Here is a 24,037-nt window from a genome sequence, read left to right on the forward strand (position 1 = left end):
GAAGTTTTCCGACCAAGGAAAATGGCACTGCTCAGTACTGAATGGGGACGGCTTGGCACTGGAAGACGGAACGGCATTTTTGAGGATGATTTGCTGTACAATAAAATCCATTTTTTCTCGGTTGTGTGCAGCCCCGAGAGTCCCCTTCCAGTGCCCATAACGGGGGGGGAAAGGTGTGCAATAAACTTCTTAGCCAACCAATCAAATTAATCAGTTTATTAAATAAATAAATTGACAAGTCCTGCTGACAGTAATTATATTCATAACAGTTTGGACAGTGTGAGATAATATGAGAATTCATAAAAAAACATAAGAAAGCTCTACTGGAGCGGATTGGAACTGTTGGCAAAAACATTTGGAAGGACTTAGGCCACAGCTGTAGCTGATATAGCTGAGCATCATGTTTTTCACAGAAGCCCGCAAAAATTTTTTTAAGAAGCCTGCATGAAGGCAACAGTTTTCCACTGTTGTCCGCCAACAAGTGGTATTTACTTAGTGGGTCGTCTGTGTAACCTGGACCCTTTTCTCCTTCCTTTAGCAAAATAATTCCTCCAATATTCACAAAATATTGAAATCATGTGTTTCTTTTAGGTTACACTACCCTTAAAACCACGTTTTTTCCGCAAGCAAGCTGGACTCACCAATCGTTGGCAACCTCCTTTTACACCAAGCTGTGACCTACTTGGAATTTCACAAGCTAGTAAGGCTGCCCGTGTGGGCCTCAATGAGACACTGATGAGAATCATTTCAGGTAAAGTGGTGACTGAAAATGGTGAATACTCTTTTTTTTAAAGAAAAGAAAAAGAAAAAAAGGAAAGACCTATCTTTAAACTAAAGTTGGATGACTGAGTGAGACTTTGGGTGTCATGGTAAGGTTCAAAACATTGGCCCACAGCTAGGCCATGAAGACTGCATCTGCACTGCAGAAATAATCCAAGTTGACACCTCTTTAACTTCCATGACTCAGTGCTATGGAATTCTGGGAACTGTAGTTCTATGAGACATTTAGCCTTCTCTGAGAGAACTCTGGTGCCACAACAAATGACAAATCCCAGGGTTCCATAGCGTTGAGCCATGGCAGTTAAAGTGGAGTCAAACTGGATTATTTCTGTAGTCAAAGGCGGGTTACAGACCGCCGAAAAGCGGCACTCTGCCGCCGCTGCCGGTTGCTGTGTCCGGGAACCGCAGCAGCCAAACTGCGCGGTTCCCAGACGCAGCAAAGAAGCAGCACCAAAATGGCGCTTCTTCTTGCGCCCCAGATGGGACGCCGCGAGGCGCTACTCGCACACTCGCGGCGTCACATCTGGCGCGCAATGTACGGATGCCATGTGTGTATAGGGCGCTGCCATTATTACGCCCCCATCACGTGCTAGGGGTGAGGCCGGTATGGACGCTAGGTCCTCTGCCAACCCCTAGCACGTGACGGGGGCACCGCAAAGGCCCGTTTGTAACGGGCCAAAGTCAAGTCAATCCAACAAGTACCATATATAGTCGTCTATAAGTTGACCTCATGTATAAGTAAAGGTCAACGTTTGGGGCCAAAATTATGGGTATTGGTATGACCTGTGGATAAGTCAAGAGTCAGACTTCAGGAGGGAGCCCAGGTGGGGAGAGGTGCAGGTGATTGATTGCCTTTCCCAGCCTCTCCCCAGCTGGGCTGTCCCTTGTGGAGGTAGCCCGGCTGGGGAGAGATTAGGGTCAAATACTTATTTGACCTGTGTATAAGTTGACCCAGGTTTTTTGAGTCAAACTTTTGACCTAAATGTCTCAATTTATACAGGAATATATATGGTGTATCTGTTTTTAGAACCAAAACTTTGAGTTTAAGCTACCAAAGTGTGATATCGATCTTTGGAGTAGCCTTACTGGAGCAGCTGGAAATGCAAAATTGCTTTGCTAGGGAACAAATGTATGCCTGGAAGAATTTGTCTGAGGCCCAGATCATCAAGGGGAATTCTTTGTTGTTCTACAGGCCCTTTCCTGCACCTCTGTCATTCCTCTCTGATATACATCACAGTTCAGTTCACATAAGCAATAGATCAGTGGTGGGCAAAGGTGGCGTATCAGATTTTTTTAAACTGCAATTCCCATGCTTCTTCACCATTGAGTATGATCACTAGGATTTCTTCCAAACAAGGCTAACAGATTTCTCAACTCTAAAGACATCAAACAAGCATATTGGCAGTTGAAATTCAACATTGTCCCTTTTAGACCATGTCCCCACTCATCCATGGATGACCTGCTTACTTAAAACCAGTGCCACCTTTGGAACAAAAAGAGTTTCCCTACCCTGATATATAGCATGTCCTTGTTTGGTTGTTATTTTTATTCTGCAGTTGACACACCCATGTCCCTGTCTGAAGAACAAGAAGCCTTGAAGGCAACAATGGAGGCTCGGAAAGGATCTAATGTATATGCTTTTAAAATTGTACCACCAAAGCCAAAACAAAGACCCAGGTAAATAGGCGGAAGTCAGTTTAAAATGTGAAAACCATTTTAATATGGAAATTTTCCTTACTGCTGGCCATTTGGCTCAGGATTAGGAAGAAATCCTAGTTATATTCAACAGAATGGGTAAGAAATCAAAGTGGCCTAAATATTTTTGTGTGCCTTTAAATTGTTTATGACTTATGGTGACCCTAAGGCGAACCTATCCTGGGGCTTTCAGGGCAAGAGTTGGGTTCCTTTATTTTTGACAATATTGGTCCTACTGATAGAATGTGAAGCTGTCAAAACCTTATATAAGATCTCTCCAGATATATAGGTCTGTCTCTGTCTTTGTAGTAGGAACTTGAAATCCAGGCTTATTATGAGCATTGATCAATTCCAGCCTGAAATTATAATTTCATGGTTACAGGTGTTTGATTTTGTTTGTTTGTTTGTTTTTGTCCATGGATTGGAACCTGAGCAAATTATTTGAAGTTGGTTCTCATTAATTTCAGTTGGATCAGTACAGAACTACAGCCTTGTGCTTGTGTACATGTATGTGCTTCTGCATGTGTGTGCATGTATTAGCTTCATGATAGTTAGAGTTGTTTTTAAATGCCTGGCACAACTTGGTGTTGGAGCAGCCACAATACCACTAGCCATGTAATTGGGTTACCAAGGTTTATATGTTTTACATTTGTAATTGTTATTTTCATCTTTACCATCATGCCACTTTGAAATTCTTAGACAAGCTTCAGAATTTTTTAAATGAGAAGATGTTACAGATACTTCTTATTGAAAAGTGACAGTAGTTCCTATTAGTGTCATTCGAGACTGCCTTTTCTTCCTCAGACTTCTCTCCCTGTCTTCACAGTTTTTAGACAGGTATTTCCTATTACTGTTTGTTCCTTTCAACTGAAGATACCAGGAGTTGGACCTGGGACTCCATACGTAGATAAAACAGAAAGTACACTGTTTTAAATGTGTGTGTTATTTATTTTTTCTTAACAACACATATTCTCTAAAACCTGCAATTTAATTGGTCATCAGGGCACTTGCACACTTCCACAGTTAAAGCACCACTTTAATTAGCATGGCAACATCTTATGGAATTCTGGCCATTCAAGTTTAGGGGAAAGTATTTAGAATTCTTTGGGTTGATCCATATTCAACACAGTGAGATGCCCTGATATGCATCATTGCAATTCGCTAGAAAGTTTGTGTATCCTATCAAGGACATTGCTACAACATGGTAAAGTTACATGTTGTAACCAAGATCTCAGCCAATTTCTCGAATGCACAGTAAAAAATCTGAGGTTTTTCAGAACTTCCAATTAGGACTCCAGGTCAATAAATTGGTTCTAGATATTACAACATGTAAACCAGGGGCTGGCAACCTTTGTTCTGTTGAGGACTATAATCCATCAGGAGTAATCTGTGGTGGAACATATGTGGGTGGTAGATAGGACTGCAGCTAGTATAGACAGACATCCAAACTGTGGTGAATCCATCTACTGTCTGCTTCTGCCATCCCTTTCTTTCTCTTTCTCTTTTCCATCTTCCTTCTTCTTCTCCACCTAGTGGACTGTTGTTGAAGAGATGGACCACTTTGCAGAAACCTGAACATGAATGGACCTCTTACAGAGAGCTTTTGAAGTTAGGAACTGAGTCACTGGTTGCCCACAGCTGCTCTAAAGCACTGAGATCTTCTGCTAAGAGTTTCTTTTGCTCTCCCAGACAATCTGTTTTTATCTGAGCATCTGGACTGCAACAGCTTTTACTTTTAGGGCCATATATCACACTGCATTGTTATAGCACTATATTCTACTTCCATTGTCATGGCAAAATTTTGTGGAATTCTGGAATTTGTAGTTTATTGAGGCCCAAGAGCTCTGTGGCTGAGAATTCTAAAGGCCCCTCCCTATACTATGGTGGGTTACAAACCGCTGGGTTGCGGCAGTCTCCCGCTGCCGCCGCTTGCAGCATCCAGGAGCCACAGCTGCCACACCGCGGGGCTCCCAGACGCTCTGAGGAAGGAGCGCGGAAATTGCGCTCCTTCCTGGGCCCCGGAAGTGGCACTGCAAAGCGCAAGGTGCGCTTTCATGACATCACTTCCACCGCGACACATCTGAACACTATGCGTCCAAGATGTCAAAATGGCGGCAGCTGTGTGGAACGGCTCCTGCCATTTTGTGCACGCGGAGCGCGTACTAGGGTTAGGGGGGTGCGGAAGCACCGCCCCTTCTTAACCCTAGTACGTGCTCGTCGCATACTTTAAGGCCCATTTGTAATGGGCCTATGAGTCCCAGAATTCCATAAGATGTTGCTATGGCAGTTAGAATGGGATATAACACTATAACATTGTACTGTAGTGTGATAAGGCAACTAGCACCTCATTTTCTAAAATGATGTTAGTGTTTAACGGTTCTCACATTGTTCATGCTTAGGAGCCAGGATAATAGATGTATAATCTGTTAAGCGAATTTTGTTCTGCATCTACTGCATGTATTTCTTATGTTTCAGGAACAACTATTTGATACTAAATTGTTTATAGGTGTTCTACCATTTACTTTTGGCAGGAGATAATTCTGCACATGGTGTCTAATTTGTTTGTCCTTCATTGTAAAACAACTCCCCATCAAATCTTATCTTACATCAAATATAATAAAATTCTGGAGGCTGAGTCTCTCTTATCTGAAATTTTGGGACCAGAAGAAGCCCTGGTGGCATAGTGATTAAATGCCTGTACTGCGGCCACTCACTCACAAGCCACATGGTTGTGAGTTCATAACCAGCCAGGGGCTCCGGGTCAACTCAGCCTGGCATCCGTCTGTAGGTCACTAGAATGAGTACCCAGCTTGGTACAGAAATGTACTTGCCATTCGATTTTGGATTTTTTCAAATTTTGGCATATTTGCATATATTTGTTGTTAACTGCCTCATGGTGACCTAGTGAATGAGGCATTTCTAAGTCTCCCTATCCTCTACTACTGTGCTTAGGTCCTGTATATTCATACCTCCGACCTCTCTGACTTGAGTCTATCTATCTGGTGTGCGGTCTTCATCTCTTTCCATACCTGATACTTTTCCTAGCATTATTGTCTTTTCTAATGAGTTGTGCCTAATCATGATACGACCAAAGAATAATAAAGGTAAAGGTATTCCCTGTTGACAAGGTTGTCAAGTTGTGTCTGATAAAAGGGGGTGGTGCTCATCTCCATTACTAAGCCAAAGAGCCAGCATTGTCAGAGATTACACTGATCATGTGCCCAGCATGATTGCACAGAACACTGTTTACCTTCCCACCAGAGTGGTGCCTATTTACAGTATCTACTTGCATTTGCTAGATTGGCAGAAGCTGGGACTAGTGATGGGATGCAGTAGCTCAAGTGATTAAGACATTGACTCTGTTGATTGCAAGATTGGCAAGTTGGCAGTTTGAGGCCTGGCTGCTGCATGATGGGGTGAGCTCCCATCACTAGTCCCAGCTTCTGCCAACCTAGCAGTTCAAAGGTATGTAAATGCAAGTAGATGAATAGGTACCACTTTAAACAATTTTGTGCATGAAATAAAGTTTATGTAGAGTGAACCATCAGAAAAGAAAGATGTCAGTATCTCAGCCACTCAAGTGGACAATTTTGAATTTTGGAGTATTTTTGATTTCAGAATTCCGGATAAGGGATACTCCATCTCTATAAGTCTGCATGGAACTGCCAATAGAGCCAATGAATCCTTATCCCAAATTGTTATAATCTTCTAAATGGTTTGTTCTAGATAAATTTGCAGGAAGTGGTGGTATTTTCTTCATAAGAAAGAACATACACTTAGTATGTGAAGTTCTTCATGTCTTCAAAAACCTTGTAATTCCAGTCAAAGCAGTCCAAATACAGTTTGGTTTTTGATTTGGTCCAGAGAGCAGTCTGGACCCTAACTTGCATTTGGTTTATGATGCTTTCCTATTTCCTCATTCCCTCTGCAGGCCTCACTAAATGTTCCCACAAAGAAAAAGTGCGAATGGTAGACATAGTAAAAGGAGCTGCGCGCAGGGGGGTGGGGGTGGGGGGGAGGATAAGAGAATTGCCTGGAGGTTTCTCCCTTGGCAAATGGAAATCCCTTTCCACATGTGTTAGAATATGTTTCTGTCCAAGCTGTTAAATGTCATGAAGTTCAGTTAGCAAAAGGTTTCTCACAGCCACTTAGAGCACTGCAAAAATATATATTTGCAATTGTGTTGTGACCATTTGCTGCTTGAAGGATTCTTTTTCAGTTATTTCTAACTTACCTGGATTTATTGGCACTTTCATGGACTTCCCAATGTTGAAGTTCACTTCTCTTGCTATTTACTTATCCATTACCTGCCCCACTGGTTCATTTCCCCCTATATTTTATTTCTAAAATGTCATTTATTTATAGTTTTGGTATTTCAGAAACAGAAAATGTACTTTAATGTCTCATATCCCCAGGACATTTCAACCTTGTGAAGGAAAGAAAAAGACAAAATCTTTGGTGACTTTATTCCACCCAAATTCATTCAGAGCACATTGCATAATCACCATTTTGCAATCACAGATTTAGCCATTTAATGTGCATAACATTAAAACCATTATAGATGTATGCAAATCTTTTTCTTCTCCTCCTTCTATCTTCATTAAGGATTTTCTCCCGCCAAGGAGACCCAAATGAGATGCTTTTTTCCTTCACACAGAAGATTACAGAAGGCATGGAGCCAGGTGGGTTGCACTACTTGAGACACATATGCCAGTTTGTTGGATTGGCCTGTCACCTCTTGGAAAACACCAGCCCACTCTTACTCTTTCACTTTCTCTCCTCAGATATTACACTGCAGTGCTTGGACTTTGAATGGGAACTTCATCGCATGTACTTCTTTAAATCCCAGGTCCTCTCACAGCTGCTTGCTACAGCTGTAAAGAACAGTGACTTACATACTGAAGACATTAGTCCCAAAGCCAACAAAGGTATTGCCAACAAGCATATGTTTATTTTGTTTATACATTGCTTATATATATATATATATATATATATATATATATATATATATAATTTATTTTATTAAGAAAACATATAAAAAGACATAATACAAAACATACAAGACAAAACAACAACAACAAAAAAACATAAATGATTATATGATAATCCACATTAGTTTCATACACTTCCAACATAACACATGGTACCCCGCTTTTATAACGCCATTTATATTCCTCGAAATTGGTATTAAATCATCAGCTTCTATGAAAATATATGAATATCACAAATATATTTATGTTATGCAAAAAAGTTAAAACAAGGAGAGTTAGGCAAATTAGACAAAGTTAAGCAGCAGAGGTTATAATGCCTTAAGTACACAGTATCTATCTAAGTATTTCCAATCCTTAATTACAACATTTATGTCTTTATCCTTCAGGTCTTCTTTCAAAATATCCAATTTCTTAGCTTCCTACAACTTAATTAACCATTCCTCTTCAGTTGGTACCACATTGTTTTTCCAGTATTGAGCATAGAGAATCCTAGCCAGCATTACCATGTAGAAAATTAGATGTGACAATTTCTTAGCATAGACATCCTCCAATATACATGTCATGTTTAACAGAAAAATATGAGGATCTAAAGGAATATCTGTGTGGGGTATATTTGTCATTAAATTATGAATGTTACTCCAAAATTTGTCTGTGTATTGGTTTACCATTTCAGTAGTGATTCAATGAATCTACTCTTATTGGGGCAATCAGAAGGGTTCAGGCCAATATCAGTTTAAAAGTCCTGCAGCATTAACCTTTTAACTTTGCTACTACAAGCTTCATAAATGGGATGCCATCACAAAGAAGGCCCATCTAACCTTTGATGGTGGGAGCCATCAAAGAAAATGCCCTTTAAAGATAATTAGGTTGAAATTAATGCACCAGAGCCAGTGTAATGTGATGGTGTAAGTACTGAACTAGGACTCTAAAAGATTAGAGTTCAAATCCCCGCTCAGTCATGGAAAACCATTCAATGAAGTCACATTGAGCAAGTCACATTCCCACAGTCTTAGAGGAAAGCAACAGCAAACCTCCTGTGACTAAATCTTGGCAAGAAAACCATTTGATAGGCCTGCCCTAAGTCAAAGTCAACTAAAAGACTCATAATAAATGTAATGCATTACATTTTTAAAAAACCTTTTCTGTCTTAGGGTTGCCATAATGGTGGACCTCCAAACCGGGACAAATGTAGGACCAGGTTTTAAAATGTAGGACTTTTTTTTTTTAATTTCCTGGCTAGGAAATTAAAAAAAAAGTCCTACATTTTCAAACCCTGTCCTCCTCCTCCTCCTCCCGGCTTCGGAGGACGCCTAGGCCGGCTCCCAAGCAGGGAGGAGGAACGGGGGCCGCTTGGAATCGCGGCGATTGCCGCGGTGCCAAGCAGCCTCGTCCTCCTCCCGGCTTGGGAGGAAGCCTAGGCCTGCTCCCAGCCCGGGAAGGAGGCAGAGGCCGGCTCCCATCGCGGCGATCGCCACAATGAGAGCAGTCTCCGCTTCCTCCCCGGCTTAGGAGGAAGCCTGGGCCTGGCTCCCAGGCTGGGAAGGAGGCAGAGGCTGGCTCCCATTGCGGTGATCGCTGCGATGAGAGCAGTCTCCGCTTTCTCCTCGGCTTAGGAGGAAGCCTGGGCCTGGCTCCCAGGCCGGGAAGGAGGCGGGGGCCGCCCCTCATCGCGGCGATCGCCGCGAGGGGAAGCGTCCTCCTCATCCTCCCGCTCTGGGAGGAAGCCTTGGCCAGCTCCCAGGCCGGGAAGGAGGCGGGGGCCGCCCCTCATCGCGGCGATCGCTGTGGTGGGAAGCAGCCTCCTCCTCCTCCTTGGCCTCGCGGAGGCCTTGAGGACCCCGCGGCCGGAGCTCCGACCGCGGAGCTGCCTCCAAGGCCTCACTGGGGCCCGGGAGGGAGCGTCTCTGCGGCTGGAGCTCCAACCGCAGAGAGCCTTCCCAGGCCTCAGCAAGGCCTTGGAGCCGCCGCGGGGGCTGAGGTGGCCGCGGTGGGTGGGGCCGTCCCGGTTTGGGCGCCAAACCGGACCGGGACTGGGATGGCACCGCCCAAACCGGGATTGTCCCGCCCCCCGGCGGGATATGGCAACCCTAGTCTTTATAAGCAAATACTTTTAAGACATGGGCTTAAGCTTTTTAAACAGTCTAAACTTTTATCTTCTCTTCTCTTTTGGCTGCCATTATACCAATAGTTGCACTGGATTTGGTTTTGTTTCCCAGTCCCCTTTTGGCTCAAATAGCCATGTCTTTCTTCAGTGCTATATATTCCTTACCAATTTTCCTGTGTTCTCAATGTTTTTAGCAGAAATCAGATGTTATTATAAACAGCATCTACTCTCTGGCTGGAAACATACAAATATCTGTGAACAGAAGCAAAGAACTCCCAAAGTCACAATTGCCTTGGAGATTAATGATCCAGATGTCACTCGATTTGGTAATACCTTGATTTATTTTCTGGCACTTTCTGCAAGTATAAATAATTTACAGTTCTTTACATTGGCTGTTTATTTTGAAAAGCATTAAGCACTGGGGGTGCCATGTGAGTTGATTTGGGTATTTATATGTTTATAATACCTACACTGTATTTCCTTATGGAACAGGATGGGGAATGTAAGGCTTTTTAAACATTGTGGCTTACAGCTCCTATAATCTCTGAACACTGACTGGAGCCTGGCGTGAATTAGAATCTAATAACATAAGGAAGACTATGACTGTGGCTATGATATTTCCAGCTGATATAGGACCTAGATGTTCTATGCAAATTTAAAAATGAATTAATCCTCTCAATGGTGCTAATGGAATTTTACTTACTTTGATACATCCTGAATGACAGTATGTGTCTGGGCGGAGTGGGGGGGGAATAGAAAGAGAGACAGAGAGAAATTTTAGATAAAAAACCGAAGAGAGGAGGTTTAACCTTCTTACCCAGGATGTGCTGGTTTCAGTCAGGTCAACATGAACAGTGAGCCCTTGGTTTCCACTGGGGTTTGGTTCCAGGACCACCCATGGATACCAAAATCAGTGGAAGTTCAAGTCTCCTTAAATGCAATAGATAGTAAAATGGTGAGCCTTATATAAAATGGCAAAATCAAGGTTTGCTTTTTGGAATTTATATATTTTTGAATATTTTCAAAAAGTGGATGCATCTTACATGGTATGTGGCTTACTATGTATTTTCATCCTTTGTGGATATGTGATTCTACTCCCCCCCCCCCCCCGCATCTCCTTTTCTGTTGTTGTTGTTGTTGTATCCATGGAACAACAGCCCTGGGACTCAAGCCATCTTACAAAAGTTAAACTATTAAACTATTAAAGTTAAAGTATTGGTAAAAGATGGTAATATTTGTGCTATCAGAGCAACTTCCCCAGTCGTTGAAAGTTCAGAAGAATATTGTCCAGATCTTCTGACAGAAAACAGTGATTTGATATCAGTCTGCCATTTGCTATCACACAGAATAAGTTGCTATTGATAATGGTTAACTTCAGTTAATTTTATTGTGCAAATCAGGGAACAGGGGAAACCACTGTAGCTCTCAAGAAGAGCTCATGCTTAACTCTTTTTATGCTTGTGTGTGGATGTACTTCTTTGTTTATGTTTGTGTGTGGGTTTATTTCTTTGTTCATATATGTGTGTGTGTCTATTTATTATGTCGTACATGAAGCCTTTGCGATTGCACTCAAGAACCTATACAACTCTGAACCTGAAGTAAATGAGGAAGATGTCCTGGGAATCCTGGCTTCTGCAAACATATTACAATTTCCTAGCCTTTTCCAGAAGTAAGTAGCCATTTCTGCTACTCTGCTAATTTAAAGCTAGACCCTAACTGGCTTGGTTTTGACATTTTTGATATTTAAATATTTTTGTTTCCTTACCAAAGGCTGAGACCTCAGGAAACTTAAATTACCCCACAGGATCAGACCTTGCAAATCTCAAAATTAGACATTAAAGGGAATAGGTATTCCTTGTAATATGTATCCCATGGTCCCCTCCTCCTACATTGGCCTCAGCAATCAGCCAATGTTTACTTCCCCATGACCAATTTCAAGACAATTCAGGCTAAATGCAAGATACGTACTTGTGGCAAAACATGTGCTGTGACAAACAAATGTCTGCTACTGAAGGGGGCAGTTACAAATTTGCCGCCTAGACAATTGTTGCCTCCTCAGCTGATCATTAAAACATTAGTTATATTGTACAGCCAAATCTGAAGAGCAGGATTGCACACCATGAATAGCAGACCTGATGATGTAATTATGTTGTGCACCTTCCCATAGCCCAAGTTCTAGGTCAACCCAAAGTTATTTCTTACTGGCAGATTCCTGTGTCTCTTGGCCCAAAATTCTTCATGAATTTGGTATTATTGGAGTGATAGAATGGCAGAAATATGTCCTTCTGTCACTCAGCAGAAGCACAAGTTGACACCCTTTGCCTGCCAAGAGATGTGGAATGAATCATCGGGGTTGTTATTTTACTGGAATAGTTTCCTATATTTTTAAAACTGCATTTTAAAAATGTTCCACTTGGGATTGACACACTAGCCTTGGCACAGTGAAATTTATCTCAGTAGCTGCTGAAGTAAACATATTTTAAAACAGTTCACTTTCATATATGGAGGCATTACCATACATTGAGCATTGAATTAACTTGCAGGTTCCAGAACTTTGTGGTTCTTCAGCTTTATTACTAATTGTTATGATGGAATAAAGGTTTTGGATATTCGTTTCATTTGCTTTATTAAATTATTATGTTACCGTGTATGACTAAGGGGTTGTTTTCTTAGGCTGCTGCCACACTGCAATATCAATGCAGTTTGACACAACTTTAACTGCAATGGCACAGTACTGTGGAATCCTGGGATTTGTAGTTTGTTGTGGCACCAGAGCTCTCTGATAGAGAAGGCTAAATAGCTCACAAAACTACAAATCCCAGAATTCCATAGCATTGAGCCAGGGCAGTTAAACCAGTGTACAAATTGCAATAATTCTTCAGTGCAGGTGCAGCCTTGGCATATTTTAGAATTTGCAATGTATATTCAAATCCCCTCTCCCCCGGCAATGGACAAAGAGAATTGGTGGTCTTGGAAAGTTCATGGCATCTTAGGAAGTGGCAAATAGATAAGGCTGGCTGTTTTCCAATTCTGTGATCCTACTGGATAACCAAACAAAATGACAGGGCCTGCTCTAGAGTTTGATGTCTGTTGTGTGCCTTCAAATGGTTTCTGACTTATGGCAACCCTAAGATGAAGCTATCATGGGGTTTTTCTTGGCAAGATTTGTTCACAAGAGGTGTGCCAATGCCTTCTCCTGAGTCTGAAAGCATGTGACTTGCCCAAAGTCACCCAATGGGTTTCATGGCCAAGTGGGGAATTGAACCAGAGTTGGAGTCCAGCACTCAAACTGCAAAGGCACACTGGCTCTCTCCATGCCCTAGTGTTAGGCAGGCCATAAGTCACCTTGAGTGGAGGATGCTGAGAAGTGAAAAGTGTGCCATCCTTGCCCCCTAAGCTAAGGATATGCCTTCAAAGGCTGTGTCTACACTTTGACACCACTTTAACTGCCATGGCTCCATCTTACAGAATCCTGGGGCGTGTGGTTTTGTGAGGCCCCAACACTTTTTGGAAGAGAAGGCTAAAGACCTTGTAAAACTACAAATCCCAGATAAAACTACAAATAAAAATGCATCTGAGGAAGTAAGTCTATGAAAGGCCATGCTTTCTTTCAATTAGTCTCAAAGGTGCTATGAGATCTCTTTACATACCGATTCCACAGACTAACACAGCTATATCTTTGAATTCTACAAATTCCAAGACTCCATAGGATGGAGCTACAGCATTTAAAGTGGTGTAAATTGCATTATTTCTATAGTGTATTTGCACCCAGAGTTAGTAGTGCACTACTACTTCCAGTGCTGAAGTAAGGTCCAACTGCTAATCTGATTACCTTTAGTATATGGAGTGGAGGATCCATCTTAGTCTTCATCAGGCAGTCTATTCAGGCAGCAAAATGCTGTGGGTGGCTGTAGAAAATTTACTGGATACAGAATTAAATATCCTGAGAAGTTCAGCACACATGCTTTCATGCTGCTTCTCTTTCTTTCCTGGTAATATTAAAGTCTCCTAGTTAAAAATGTGGGAACACAGTGTCTAGTGACAGCTGAAAGCCAAACTATTTGACATTTTAAAAAGAAAATGACAAAAGTAGCAGCAAGGAGAGAACGGAATTAGATCAAGGACATGGTGCTGGGAATGCAACGTTCTCATCACATAATTTCCCCCAATTTAATTTGGCCTAAAGACTGTGTTATTTACCTTACACAATAAATTATTTTCTCAGTGGTGTTACCTAAAAAGTTGGGGAGGCTTGGGGTCCCCACTAACAGTGACAGTGTCTTGGTATCTTGGGGCAATTACTGTATTAGCTCAACAGGAGGCCTGTGAGAGGTTGGGTAACTTAAAGCAGTGGTCTTTTTTACGCTACTCTCTCAGCATAGATTATGAATAAAAATGTTTTGTTTATTAGTGTGCATATTTTCATTCACACATTCATGTATATCCATATGTTAACATTTTGTAATAACATCATTCAAATTAGAACAGTTTTATTTAAGTAAATTCAACATTTAACTCAATGCATGTGTAACTTTTACACATAAAAAAAGTTTGGGAAGAGGAGGAGGAGGGATCAGGAGCCCCCCACAGGGATCCCACCCCACCATTTGACGTAAGGGGATCTTTCCACCTATATATACCAATACTAACTGTAAAGACACTCCAGTTTCAGTGAATAAAAGAGTTTTTATTTAGAAATGTACAAAGATACATACAAACACAGAGAACCAATGTAATCTTCAGAATCAACAAAGCTAACAGAAAGAAAGTGTGAAAGGCTGGATAGTGAAAAATAGGGAATTAGAAGTTACTAGTCCTGAAGAGTGGGTTTCACGGAAGATGAAAAGTTGCTCAAACAGAGCCTGAGGGCAATACAGAGAGTGGAGCTCTGGTTTGCAGGGCAGAGCCTTGGTCTGTAGCAATGAACTGCCCATGTGTGGGACAGATATTTATATCTTGCATCTCGAGGGATGCTTGGTGATATCCTGCTGTGTAATAAGGACCTGATAGTCTTCTCATGGAATGGACAATAGGATTCCAGGATTTTAACTTTGGACTGACAAAACGACTGTTTGAATTTCAGACAACCCCAGGATGGTTGCCTAGGAAGAGGTGAATAGGGACATAGCCAGAGGGAGAAGGAAACATGGTCTTTAACTGCTTTGTGATGGGACTTGCTCAGGCCTGATTGTGAGGTGATATGCAGAGAGCCTGGATGGAGAATGGAGTGATCAGCATTTAACCTTTGTTTAGTGCTAGCTAGGTCTTCCACGTGTCTTTGGGCCAGCATGCTTTTCTGATGTGAAACTTCCTAGTGTTCCAAAGATCATCGTGACTTCTTAAAACTATTGCCTGACTCAAGTGATGCAGTTGTACATGCTTTGGTTACTGACTCGGCGGTACATGCCTTGATTACATCCCATTTGGACTACTGTAACATGCTCGACTTGGGGCTGCCTTTGAAGAGTGTTCGGAAACTGCAACTGGTTCAAAGAGCTGCAACCAGATTGTTAACAGGGGCAGGTTACAGAGACCACACAATGCCCCTGTTGAAACAGTTGCATTGGCTGCCAATTTGTTTCCAGGCACAATTCAAGGTGCTGGTGATAACCTACACAGCCCTATATGGCTCTGATCCAGGCAATTTGGCAGACCATATCTCCCTCTATGAGCCGGCCCAGGCCTTGAGATCCTCTAGAGAGGCGCTTTTCTCAGTTCCACCCCCAGCACAAGCATAGTTGGTGGGAACACAAGAGAGAGCCTTTTCTGTGGCAGCCCCTGGACTTAACTCCCTTCCCAGGGAGACAAGACTGGCCCCTTCCTTGTTGTCCTTCCGCCGACAGACTAAGACCTTCTTATGCAGGCAGCTCTTTAAAACAGAATGTTTTTAAAGGACCAGCTTGGGATGTTTTATTGTTTTAAGTGTTTTAAATATCTTTATGTTTTTAACTGTATTTTCATTTAATAATCTATTTCAATACTGTAACAGTTTAATTCTGTTTTAATGTATCACTTTTCTATGTTTTTAATTGTATTGCTCTTTTAATGTTGTGAGACGCTCTGGGTCCCAGTTCTGGGAAAAGAGCGGAATAATAATAATAATAATAAATATCAAATATGAAACCCAATATTCCAGCAAGAGGGGTTTAAGGCTTGTTAACAGTGGGCAAAAAAAATTAGGAGATTCATTTTATGGAAAAAGTGTCATAGAGGAAAGAAAGCTAATATGATGTAGTGGTTAGCAGACTGAGACTTTGAAGATCTAGGTTTTAGTTCCCATGAAATTCTCTGAGTGATCATGGACTAGTCACTTTGTGAGCCAAGTTGTTATCAGGATAAAATTATGATGGAGGAAAGAACCATGTACCCAGCTCACTTGAGAAAAAGCAAGATATACATGTAATGAATACCAACCCCCTAATAAAGGGCATAAATACTCTAAAGGCACCAGGTCCCATCTGATCATGGAAGCTAAGCAGGGTCAGCCCTGGTTAGTACTTGGAAAGGACATCGCTAATGAGTACCAAGTGCTATTGGCTATATTTCAGAGGAAGGAACTGACAAAACCATCTCAATATATTATTTGCCTAAGGAAACCCCATGAAATTCATGGGATTGCCATAAGTTAACAGGTGACTTGAAAGCACATGCATGTGCACACACACTGTAGTCCTGGTCTCTCTCTCTCTCTCTCTCTCTCTCTCTCTCTCTCTCTCACACACACACACACACACACACACACACACACACACACACATCCTCACACACTCTTATCTTTTTAAAAAAACAGAGAAGATGCTGATTGCAGGTTTCAATAAATGTACTGCACCAGTAAGTACCAAATAAAAATAGCAATTTTCAAGCAAAACCACAGGTGGGGTGGTGGAGGTGAAGTTTTCCTTCATATCTCATTTGGTCCTGAGAGTAGCTTAGAGCCATTTTTTCCACGTGCAACCATTTCTATTTCCAAGGGTCTCTGTGTGTTGTGTTCCTTCAAGTCATTTCTGACTTACAGTGACCCTAAGGTGACACTATCATGGGGTCTTCTTGGCAAGATTTATTCAGAGGAAGTTTGCCATTGTCTTCCCCTGAGGCTGAGAGCATGTGACTTCCTGAAGGTTACCCAGTGGGTTTCATGGTTGAACAGGGAATGGTATGCTGGTCTGTAGAGTCATAGTCCAATAGTCAAACCACTATGCAACACTGGCTCCAAGAGGTGTACAGTCTAGCTGATTAAATCATTTGGAGTATGAAAGAGGAACTTTAAAATGTTCTTTTCTGGCAGCAACACCAACTGTGAGTGATATATCCTGGAAAAAGTGTGGCAGATTGAGCTGGACTGGGTTGGGCAGTGAGTTGGGGGGGCTAGTGTTGATGTTCAGTAGGTCGATGAATATTGTGTGACAATTTTTTCTGCATGTCTCCAACCCACTACTCTCATTTAGAGTCTGTTTTCTTTCTCTCAGGTGCATACAGGTCATGAGAAGTACCATATGCACGTCCAATGTCTGTAGCTATTATTCTGCAGGCTGCAAGGTGAGTGGCAAATTTGATGGATGCTTACATGCTGCGTTTAGTTTTGAGTGCCAAACCTACATATAGTTATAGTCACAACTTGGGAAAATCACTCTTTTGGAGTACAGCCCTAAGTATCCCCCCACCAAAGGAGGTATTGTTCAATATCAAAAGAGTACTTTTTGAGCGCTCTGGTTTTAATGCTGACCAGCTGATAGCTGATTTTAATGCTGACACTTTGCATTCATATAAAGGGAACCTATACAGAAAAGCTGAGTGGAAGGCTGCTGGGAGTAATGGCTGGCAGGTGTACCAGTACTGGGTGGAGGAGTTTAGCAGGCATGATCTACTTGCATTGAGAATGCATCTCCTCCAGCTCTCTTGATTTGGCAAGATCAGTCCTGATTAAGCGTCTACCATTCCACCGTTGCAGCTGCTTTTAAAATGCCCGTTTCTTTCTCCTTCTCTCACTCTCACCCTTCAGCCATGGTTTACTTAAGTTGCTGCAAACCAAGTGCAAAATGTAAAAGTAAGTTGAATTCCGTTAACTCACCAGGGAGTTGGGCGAGAAAAAGAGGGAAGTGGAATCTTACCCTTCCCAGTAAGCTCAGGCAAAAGCAAACCTCTGCAGTTTCTCCTTGCTTTCTGTTTTTCCTCATTAATAACTCTTGCTGTCTTGACTGCAATCTGATGTTGCTTGTCCACACATGTTTGTGGAATACATGGCAGTCTTAGTGATTCAGGAAGGAGGTGTACAGTAACAGTTCTTAAAGAATAGGTCCTGTGTCCAGAACAGAAGGTGACAGAGTTCTGCAGAACAGTGGCACTGGAGCTGTCCTTCAGACTTTCCAGTAATATATTATTTCTTTGTAGTTTAGCAGCTGGACAGAGAGTTCTGCTTCATGTACAATACAGAGTCAAGGCTAGACTTGCCACCAACATGAGCCCATCAGGACATATTCAGATCACAGGGCCCTGATGACAGGGTGACCAGATAGCTTCCTTTTTCAGGACATGTCCTACATTCAGCCTTCTGTCCAGGAGGAATTCCTAAATGTCCTCCATTTGGAGCATGATTAAGAAACATGAATTTGTTTTTATAAAATATAATTTTAGCTTTAACTTTATAATGTCCTACTTTTTTAAAATCCTACATTTTACAGTGCCTTGTCCTTTGTAGATAGGACATCTGGTCACCCTGCCTGATGGCTATATATTGACAATCTTCAGAGCTTACTTTTCGAACTTTTACTTGTTGCTCAGTTTTTCCTCATAACTCAGTTTTACCAATGACTTGATTTGTTAACTGTTGCTTTTAAATTCCTTTTTTGTGAGAAAAATACCTTACAAAATGGGGGGGGGGGGATGCTTGAAATTTACAGAGAACCCCCCCCCCAAAAAAAAAAATTCTGCTCCTAAAAAGTAAGCAGGAAAAGTATATGTTACTCATTTGATGAAAAAATTTATAATCAGCCTCCACCAGCAACACATTAAAAGTAATGTTGTTTGTAGCACATGACTTCCATCCTCTGATACCCTACGCATTAGCTGCATTCATGGTAGCCATTATCTAGTGATATACAGTTACAATTTAATATTTACATGAAAGACCAGGGCATTGTCTTGTAGCACAAACTAGCACATGATGTCTTAATTTCCCGCTTCCACCACAAGGTGGTCCCAGAGTTCAGAATTATTATTAATATTATTTTAATATTTTCTCTTCCTTCCTTTGAAATCAGTACCAGCAATCCTCCCTGATCACCGAATGTGAGAGATGGATAGAGGTGAACCTTGTCCCACAGCTTGGCTCTCAGATTCACCTGAGGAAGCTGCCACTAGAACTCCTGCAGAAAGTGCTCAAATCTTCAAGGTCAGCTTAGTGCAGATTAATTTCTTACTTGAAAGGCATTCACACATCATCTTTTGTAGTGGAATGATGCAAATTACCTCACTCACACATTCTGGTTTTGTTTTTCATATGGTGAAATGGCAGCGATCCATATCATTTTGAGTTTTTCGTGGGAGCTGGCAGCTGAGGCAGGGAAAGCGGTCCCCCATTGCCAGTCCTGGGCTCGGCCTCCACAATCTGAGCGGGAGGAATATGCCACTTTCCTCCTGGGAAGCCGCCAGAAGCCAGCCTATAGCAATAGGTGTGGAGGGAAAGAGGGAGAGGAGTTGCGTCTCCTCGTAAAGTCAGCTGGAGGGAGGCTCATCCCCCTGAAGGAGTCAGTGATGAGAATGTAGTCAAACCACATCCAAGGCATGCTGAGTTTAATTGGGGTCTCTTCACATTGTTATTCACACTGCCTCAAAACATTTTTAAAAACTTGACAGAAAGCCTAGTATCAACTATCTGGGATTAAACAGGGTTTTTTGGTAGCCCCCCCCCCCCCCAAATAAAACTGATTCGGGTGCATTCAGGGTGTGTGTGAACAACAGGTATTCAACCCAAATTCATCCCAGATTATTTTCACTGTGAGATTAACCCCATGGTTTGTATAGCAAATTCCATATATAGGTATTGTACAGCTTAAGAACAGGGCTGGGGACCACATGAACCCTCCAGAGCCCTTGTGTGGGTTGTATCCTCTCCTTTTAAAACAACAACATCAAAAAGCAACTCTCTCACACTAAAACAGGGGTAGGCAACCTGAGGCCCGCGGGCCAGATGCGGCCCGGCGAGGCCTTGGGACTGGCCCCAGCCCGGTCCTGCCGCTGATTGCCACCTGGGGCCTTTGGCCTCTCGCGAGCAGGGGCAATTGTCTATAGACACCTCAGAAACATGCATTTATATTAACATTTTTTAAAAAATCAGCAATTTTTTTTGCGTGTCCTCCACTTTTTTAAAAAAAGTGTCCACCATTTGACAATGTTGTCCTACAATTGTACCGGTTTATTTATTTATTTAATTTTTTTTTTAAAAAAATTATTTAATTATTTATTTTTTGGCTTCGGCCCCCCAATTGTCTGAGGGACAGCAACCCGGCCCCCGGCTCAAAAAGGTTGCCTACCCCTGCACTAAAACAACACCCTGGCCCTTGCTCTTGAGGAGAATCACTGCCTCTGGAGCACTAAAGTGGCTGTTTAAGGTGGCTGAAGTCCTGGAGCAGCTCCAAAAATAAGGCCCCCTTTCTCCACATGTCTATCTTATTCTGGCTTAGAAACTGATTAAATGAAAGAATTGATTCATGGTAAATAAAATATAATAGGCAATAGTTAGCAGCAGAAAACGCTTCATGTATGAGCATGTCTTCAACCTTGCAACTAATAGTTACTCCTATATATTTTTATTCAGGGTGCATCTAGACTGAAAGTCTCAAATGTTGTTCCTGTTCCTTCCGATTTTAAGAGTTTTGTTTACCCCAGAATATTTTCTGTCAGATCCTAGTACAATCAGTGACTTTTCATACCAGCTCCCCAGGTTGGTTTATTTTAACTCAATATAGTCGCACCCTCTCACCCCTGAGGAGAGCAAAGACAAACCTCCTCTGAAATATTCTTGCCAAGGAAACCCCATAGGCTCCAAGCCAGTGAGGGGCTTGGAGCAATTGCACCAACTGATCCATTTATATTCTGATGCTATGTCTATGGCAGATTCAACTGATTTTTGAAATTTCACTGTAAAGTACAGGGCAGCACTCAAATCTGTTTCGTTTGAGAAGTGGCTCCAAGAAGCATCCTGCATCCTCCATCAGTTTGACAGTTTAGTGATCAGCAGTCACTCTTCAGAGTCTCAGGCAGAGGTGTTTCTCAGTGTCTGCCACCAGCGTGGCACCATGCGGTGAGAAAGTCCTTAGCAAAGCAGTACTGTTCATAGCAGCTAGCAATAGCAACTTCATTTATATACTGCTTCATGCTGGCCTAAGAAATCTCTAAGCGGTTTGCAACTGTAAGCTAATTGCCCCTAACAAGCTGGGTATCCATTTTAGTGACTTTGGAAGGATGCAAGGTTGAGTTGATCCTGAGCCCCTGGCTGGAACTGAACTCAAAACCTTGTGGTTTCTGAGAGAGTGGCTGCAGTACAGGCATTTACTGTACATAATCATGTATAAGTCTAGAAATTTTAATCAAAAAATTGACCCCAAAAACCTAAGTCCACTTATCCATGGGTGATATAAGTACTGTACTTCTATATTTTAAAAAATCATTATCATCATCATCCATTCAGCATTTAAAATGAGCACAAACAGTTAAGCCTGCTGGGATTTTCTAAGTTCTCTGGTACTGTTTTCCTGTTTGTCATCCTTTACATCCTTTGTTACATGCCCCAAAGATTTACCCTCAACCTAACTACAGGTCATATCTAAATCCATCATTTGGGCCTAAAACCTGCTCTCGACCTATATGTGAGGATGACTTATAGTCAAGTATATACAGTAAACACTGCACTACCAGGGCTCCTTAAATGCCTTCTTAAATGCATTCTTATATGACCCACTTCATAGGAACACAAGCCAATTGTTTGTCTCAGCTATAGCAGACCCATTGAATCAATGGGGGGGGGGGGGTTTGAAAAGTGAACATATGTATAAGCTCCATTGATGTCATGGGTCTACTGTAATTAGGACTAATCATTGAATTTAGGTTGAGATGGGAATTCCCAATAGCTCTAGCCAGCATAGCCAATAGTTAGTAATGCTGGGAATTGCAGTCCAACATCTGGAGAGCTGCATGATCCCCATCTCAACCTAAATTCAATGGCTAGTCCTAATTAAAGTAGACCCATCACATCAATTGAGCTTACATATACATTCACTTTTCAGCCTCCTGATTAATCCTCTGTCATCTCACTTTTTCAGTCCCCTTTGAAATAATTCCAATTTCTCTTTCCTTTCCCCCTTTCCTCCTTCATCCATGGCTTACTTTAACTGTTGCATACTAATATCAATGTGCAAAAGTGGTTTGCATAGCATTCAATTAATTCAGGAGAAGGGAGAGGATAGGAAGGGGTTAATTTTAGCCCTTCCCAGTAAGATTGCACAAAATGAAACTGCTGCAGTCTTTCCTAGCTTCTCTGTACTCCCCCATTAATAACATTGGCCATCTTGAGCACATTCGGATGTTGTTTGGCCACATGTGTCCCAGTTTTCATCTGTGAAATGTTGGAGAGTGTAGTGTTCACTAGTAGCACTGTTTCATATCCAAGACCATCTGATTTACATGCCAGAATCTTTCTCCCAATGTGACGTGATATCATTCACATAAAACACTCTGTTTTGCTCAAGTTAAGTAAGATTTTCCCTGCTGTCTCACAGCATGTCCGCTGGGATAGTGGCTTTCATCAGAAAAGCAATTACAGTGGCCATAAAAAAGAAGACTGGTAGTCATGTCAACATTAAGTTTTATTTGAAAAACAACTTGTGGACTGTCAGAAACCTAAGAAAATCTGTGCTTGATGTTGATGGACGTGTTCGCTGTCTACTAAAAATTCTTCCCCTGCAAAGCAAAAATCCCTCAGTTTTAGACAGCTAATGCTCTATAATGATTAGTATAATATAGTATAGTATAGTATGTTGCTTTGAAACTTGGATGGCCCAGCTTCTAGTGCTCACTGAGCTACAAACCTCACTGGATAGCCTTAGGTCCCTCACACTCTCTCAGCCTGATCTACCTCACCCTGGTCTTCCACACTGCAGAATTTAAGCGGTTTGGCACTACTTTAACTATCATGGATCTGTCCTGTGGAATCCTGGGATATGTAGTTTGGTGAGGTATTCAGCCTGGTCTGTCACAGAGCTCTGGTGCCTCACCAAATTACAGTTTGTATAGGATTGTATAGGAGTCATGGCAGTTAAAGTGGCATCAAATTGCTTTATATCTGCAGTGTGGGCACACCTACTGTGCAGTTGGGAGAAGATTTATATAAACCACCTAAAGCTTGTTGGAAGAAAGGCAAGGTATAAATGAAACTTACAAATAAATTAGGAAAATTGTCCATTGCTACTGTGTTTCTACTTTTCTTTTTTCTTTATAGTAGTGACTGCAGCAGATAGCTACAGCAAATACATTCATGTAATTTGCATCTGGGCCTCTTCAACTTATATCTGGAAAATCTGACAGTTATTTATAGAGCTGTATAAGACTTTGAGCAAGACACATCCTCTCAACCTCAGAGGAAGTCAACAGCAAAAAAATATAATACTAGATGTGGAAGCTCATACTCAGAGAGTAAATGCACCTCCATGTTTTATACTGAAGTGAACTTGTGAATAGAGAACTTCCTTCTTAGCTCATCACTTATGATTTAAACTACCATATTGCAACGTCTTTCTGTCTGGGTATATCTCTGTCTGAAATAAAAATTCCATGCAGCACCCCCTTGCATTAAATAATCTTGTCCTAAAACTAAGCCTTTTGAAATGCCTTACATAAAGCAAAATCCTATTCAGACCTACTTAGAAGCACATTCCCTTCAGTTCAGTGGGAATTACCCCAGGCCAAGCATGGCAGAATTGCAGCTTTAATCAAACAAATGTTAACTCATTGTTGCCCACTTGCAAAGTGAGGTATTGGTAGAGCCCAGAGGAGAGAGGTATGTTTTATCCATTAAGAGGGTGGGTGGTGGGGGAAGAGATGATAGTAACTGGTTTTTCAGATGGGAACACCAAATGCTTCCTTTTATTAGGTGAGAGTGTGGGCATAATTAGACATGACATTAACTTCCTTATTTAAAAAAAATGATCAGATTTAAAAAAAGAGTGGAGGGAGGGGAAATATCAGGATTTCAGTACATGAGGAAGGGACGTTTAACCTTTTCCTTATGATTCATAGCCCTTCTTGCCTCCTGGGGCATTTGGCAGCTCAGAGAAATGCATTTTGACAGGATTGCTCTGGTGGAAAAGGTTAAACCTCCCATTCTTGCATATTGCACCAGTAAAACTCCCTCTCCTTTTTAAAAAAAAATTGTGATAGGCTTTTGTTTGATGGTGCATTAAATGACACATGTAGA

The 24,037-nt window shown here is 41.7% G+C and overlaps 1 protein-coding gene across 1 annotated transcript in view; it reads left to right on the plus strand.

Moving 5' to 3' along the window:
- The first annotated feature begins 587 nt into the window (after positions 1-587).
- BTBD16 (BTB domain containing 16) overlaps positions 588-24,037 on the plus strand; it is a 62,709-nt gene continuing 39,259 nt past the window's right edge. Inside the window, exons 1-8 of the mRNA XM_089507822.1 lie at positions 588-751; positions 2,337-2,457; positions 7,081-7,157; positions 7,260-7,403; positions 9,768-9,896; positions 11,125-11,239; positions 17,037-17,106; positions 18,828-18,958. Coding sequence (XP_089363948.1) covers positions 736-751; positions 2,337-2,457; positions 7,081-7,157; positions 7,260-7,403; positions 9,768-9,896; positions 11,125-11,239; positions 17,037-17,106; positions 18,828-18,958 — 803 coding nt within the window. The 5' untranslated portion in view covers positions 588-735. The remainder of the gene's footprint in view (positions 752-2,336; positions 2,458-7,080; positions 7,158-7,259; positions 7,404-9,767; positions 9,897-11,124; positions 11,240-17,036; positions 17,107-18,827; positions 18,959-24,037) is intronic.

Source organism: Sceloporus occidentalis, unplaced genomic scaffold (genome assembly GCF_023333645.1).
Source record: "Sceloporus occidentalis isolate IW3139 unplaced genomic scaffold, rSceOcc1.0.p SCAF_2, whole genome shotgun sequence".
Taxonomy (NCBI): Eukaryota; Metazoa; Chordata; class Lepidosauria; order Squamata; family Phrynosomatidae; genus Sceloporus; species Sceloporus occidentalis.